Source organism: Octopus sinensis, linkage group LG25 (assembly GCF_006345805.1).
Source record: "Octopus sinensis linkage group LG25, ASM634580v1, whole genome shotgun sequence".
Lineage (NCBI taxonomy): Eukaryota > Metazoa > Mollusca > Cephalopoda > Octopoda > Octopodidae > Octopus > Octopus sinensis.
In genome coordinates, this window is record NC_043021.1 from 28,308,669 (window position 1) to 28,312,844 (window position 4,176).

The window sequence follows — 4,176 nt, forward strand, 5'->3', positions numbered from 1 at the left end:
TAATAATATATAAGATATATACATACATACATACATACAGATCTATATATATACTCTAGACCAGGGGTGGGCAAACTACGGCCCGCGTGCCGCATGCGGCCCGCCATAGGTTTTCATGCGGCCCGCCGAGAGCTTTTATGAATCCCAACTCCTATGCAGATACTTCGTAACTGTTTCAGTTGTACGGTAATTCACAATAGTTTGCATTTTATTTCAGTTCACTGTTTCGCGCCTTCACAAAATTGTTCGCTGTTTGTTTGTTTCAGCTACTGAGAAACGATGAAAAATTTCGAGAAATATTCCCATGACATCATAATAAAATACATTTCCGGGTGAAGATATATTTTCTGTGTTTTCTCGTCAGACCCTACAAACTCAAAAATTAATAGAACAATAAAACAAGTATTGTGGCAATACAATGAGTCAATCGATATGCTTGAAACATTCAAATAAATAAATCACGTGATAGATGGTGAAGAGGGCATGATGGACGATGCGTTTCGTTCCAATGAAGAAGCCGGCCAGGTTAATAAAAGGGCTTGAAACAGCTTTTTCTGGACACAGAGCTGTGGTTGGTTATCATTCACTCTATCGATTATTTGAATTTAGTACAGACACGAGTGTTTCAAACTAGCTTTTGTTGTCTAATAAAATTTACCCAAAATGAGTTGTTCGAAGCTATCTAAAAAGCGAAAAATTGAAGAGGAATGTCGTGTTTTTAATGAAAATTGGACTGAAAAGTATTTCTTTACCGATGTTGGAGTGAAAGCTGCATGTTTGATTTGTTCTGAAACAGTTGCTGTGTTCAAGGAATATAATTTGAAACGCCACTTTCAAACGAAGCACGCCAATTTTGGACACAATTTATCAAAACAAGAACTGTAAAAGAAAGCAAATGATCTGACAAAACGTTTGAAGCAACAGCAAAATGTGTTTGATAAAACTTCCTCTTTACAAAGGAACGCGAGAAAGGCAAGTTTTATATTGGCCAACAAAATTGCAAAGCAAAACAAGTCATTCGCAGAAGCAGAATTTATCAAAGATTGTATGGTTGATGCTGTCAGCGTTGTGTCCTGAAGTTAAGTCAAAAATAGAAGCCATTTCCCTGTCACGAAGAACTATTGTTCGTCGCATTGATGCAATTGCCGTGAATATTCATGAACAGCTGTTAACAGCCAGTGGTCGATTTCAGTGGTTTTCTATTGCTTTAGATGAGAGTACTGATATTCAGGATACTGCTCGGTTACTCATTTACATCAGAGGAATTGACGAAAACTTTGAAATTACAGAGGAATTGTTATCTATGGAGTCTCTCAAAGACACTACTACTGGAAAAGATTTGTTCAACAGTGTCATTAACAGTTCAATCAGGTCTAGATTAACCCTAAATAAACAGGCCAGCATTACAACCGATGGAGCTCCTTCACTCACCGGTAAACATTCCGGCCTTGTGAAGTTGTTGAATGACAAAATCAAAGAAGATTTCCACTACACAGTGTGTTGTCTTTTCACTGCATCATACATCAAGAAAGCCTTTGTAAGTCATCTTTAAAACTCAAACATGTCATCGAACCTGTGGTGCGTGCAGTGAATTTAATAAGATCACGGGGATTGAAACACAGGCAATTCCGAAGTTTCTTGGAGGATGTGGAGGCTGATTTTACTGATGTGCTGTACTACACAAATGTCCGCTGGTTAAGCATTGGAAAAGTTCTTAAGAGAGTATGGGACCTCAAAGCAGAGATTCTTATGTTTCTCAAAATGCAAGACATCTCCTGTGACATTTTAAACGAAATGGAGAGTGACGAATGGGTTTGTGATTTTGCATTTGCTGTGGACATAATGCAGAAGCTGAATGAACTTAACACAAAACTGCAAGGCAAAGGTATATTTGCTCATGAATTGTACCTGGAAGTGAAAGCTTTTCAATGGAAGCTTGGACTTTTTGCCAAGCAGCTGAATGAGCAAAAATTTATTCACTTCCCTCTGCTGAAAACACAGTCTGTTACACAAGAATCATCGGACAAGTACAGTTCCAAGTTGATGGCTTTACAAAAGGAATTCATTAGAAGATTTGCTGATTTCAAGGCAGTTGAAGGCCTGTTCGATTTGCTTAACTCACCTCTTGCCTGTGACATTGAAACAACTACCGAGGAACTGCAGATAGAACTGATTCATTTGCAAGCCGACAATTCTTTAAAGATGATGTTTGAAAGTAAACCACTAGTCGAGTTTTATGCTTCTCTACATTCAAAAAAGTTTCAAAATCTAAAGAAATTTGCAAGAAAGATGTTTGTGTTGTTTGCATCAACAGACTTTCTCCATCATGAAAATTAACAAGGGGAAGAATCGATCACTTCTCACAGACTCAAATCTTCAGTCAGTGTTAAGAATCAGCACAAGCAACTTGACACCTAATTTTGACAAACTGGTAAATGACAGTAGTCAGCTGCATCATTCTCATTGACATTGTTATTTACAGAGCCGCTTTGTTTTTCAAATAAATGCTTCAGGTGACGTTTCTAATTTCAGATATCAATTCATATTAATAAACTGTTATTTCTCTTTAAAATCTTTTATTTTGGGTATCCTAGAATTTAAGTATAATATTCATCATGGTTGTCCATAATATTAAGAGGTGGTTGTCCACAATTAGTGCAGATTTTACTAGGAAAATTCCGTTCCTGGCAATTTGTAAGCAATAACAGGCTGTCCAAAATAACCGAGGTTCCTGTAATAATTTCAACTATAGGAGCAAATAACCGAAAAACATGAACCCGATACTCTAAAAAATAAATTAAATCACTTAAATTTAAAAATATTTTCACTTGATTTTTATAAATGAGGCCCGCCAAGGTTCCAAAGACGCACTGTTCGAGACTGATGATGGGCAAGACCCAGAAACATGCATGTCTCTAGATGCAGGCCTAGCTGTTGGGGGTGTTTGTCTCCCTTTCGTAAATATATAAGGACCCAGGAAATGTGTCAAAGCTGACAGAAAGCGTCGATGCTTCCTAGGGCTAAACAGCGGTGGTGTAATTCCCTTACAGGACTGTTACGTTAAGTTGACAGTATACAACCACTCTATGTATATTTATTTATTCGTTTATTTATGTGTATATATATATATATATATATATACTCACACACACAAGGGTACTAGGTGAGCACCTGCATTACTAAAAATAGAGATCAAAATTACTGCTGTGCCATGGAATAGTCAGAAAATTGATACAAGCATGATAGGGAAAAATTCGAGTGAACAATAAAACCGTCTACCTCTGTTAGGTCAGCAAAAGTAATGCTGGTTTCATACGATTTCGAATTTAGCGCCAGACGGTGCAGCCTTACTTGCCAGCCAACAACTACTAAAATTTATATATATATATAACTAAGTAAAGTTGTAAGATACCGCACGAGTGGAAATATATACGAAAGAAGGTTTCAAAATGCAATTTCAAAAGATGTTTATTCACTTGACCGGTTTCACTTCTTTAGAAAAAGATTGACAAAAGTAACATGTAAAAGCTTTGTTGCGTTAGGTACTCGTTGTCACAAATATTACAATACATATATGCGTTCTTTGATAATAATAAGAACATGTTAAAAGTAGTTTACAAGGAAAAATCTTGGGAGAATATTAAAAAGTTCATTAAAATATTGGATACAAAAAGTTGCAATACTTATATACACTCTTTGGTAATAATAAGAAGATGTTAAAAACAGTTTACAGAAAAATTTTTTGCGAAATTATTAACAAGTTCATAAAACCTATCAGGATTTCATTAAAAATCATGTTTGTTTGGAAGTATCTATATATATACACAGAAAATTATAAGTTCAAAAAGGTCATGTTTTAGTAGTATATATATACACAGAAGGAGATATATTTAGTTTACAAAGAATTTAGGATCAACTGACCTGTTTCACCATTTTTGCTGTATATATATATATATATATATATATATATATATATATATATATATATATATTATATATATATATAATATATATATATATATTATGTATGTGTATATATATATATATATATATGAAAAAACAAGTCAAAAATAGAAAATGCTAAAATAATTTTATAGTGAACATTTCAGTACCGGTTTCGGTCATTTTGAGACCTTTTCAACTGTAACGATTAAATAATTAAATTTTGAAAAATTA

General features: G+C 34.5%; 2 protein-coding genes across 2 annotated transcripts; both read left to right on the forward strand.

Annotated features, from left to right (window-relative positions):
- Positions 1-928: 928 nt before the first annotated feature.
- LOC115224549 (general transcription factor II-I repeat domain-containing protein 2-like) lies at positions 929-1,552 on the forward strand. Its single transcript, XM_029795460.1, has one exon. The coding sequence runs from the start codon at positions 929-931 to the stop codon at positions 1,550-1,552; it is 624 nt and encodes a 207-aa protein (XP_029651320.1).
- A 209-nt stretch (positions 1,553-1,761) lies between these two features.
- LOC115224550 (general transcription factor II-I repeat domain-containing protein 2A-like) lies at positions 1,762-2,337 on the forward strand. The gene has a single exon (XM_029795461.1). The coding sequence runs from the start codon at positions 1,762-1,764 to the stop codon at positions 2,335-2,337; it is 576 nt and encodes a 191-aa protein (XP_029651321.1).
- Positions 2,338-4,176: the final 1,839 nt, after the last annotated feature.

What these genes read in the sequence shown, in the direction of transcription:
- LOC115224549 (XM_029795460.1), top strand. Translation starts at nt 929, where the DNA reads ATGTGTTTGATAAAACTTCCTCTTTACAAAGGAACGCGAGAAAGGCAA.
- LOC115224550 (XM_029795461.1), top strand. Translation starts at nt 1,762, where the DNA reads ATGCAAGACATCTCCTGTGACATTTTAAACGAAATGGAGAGTGACGAA.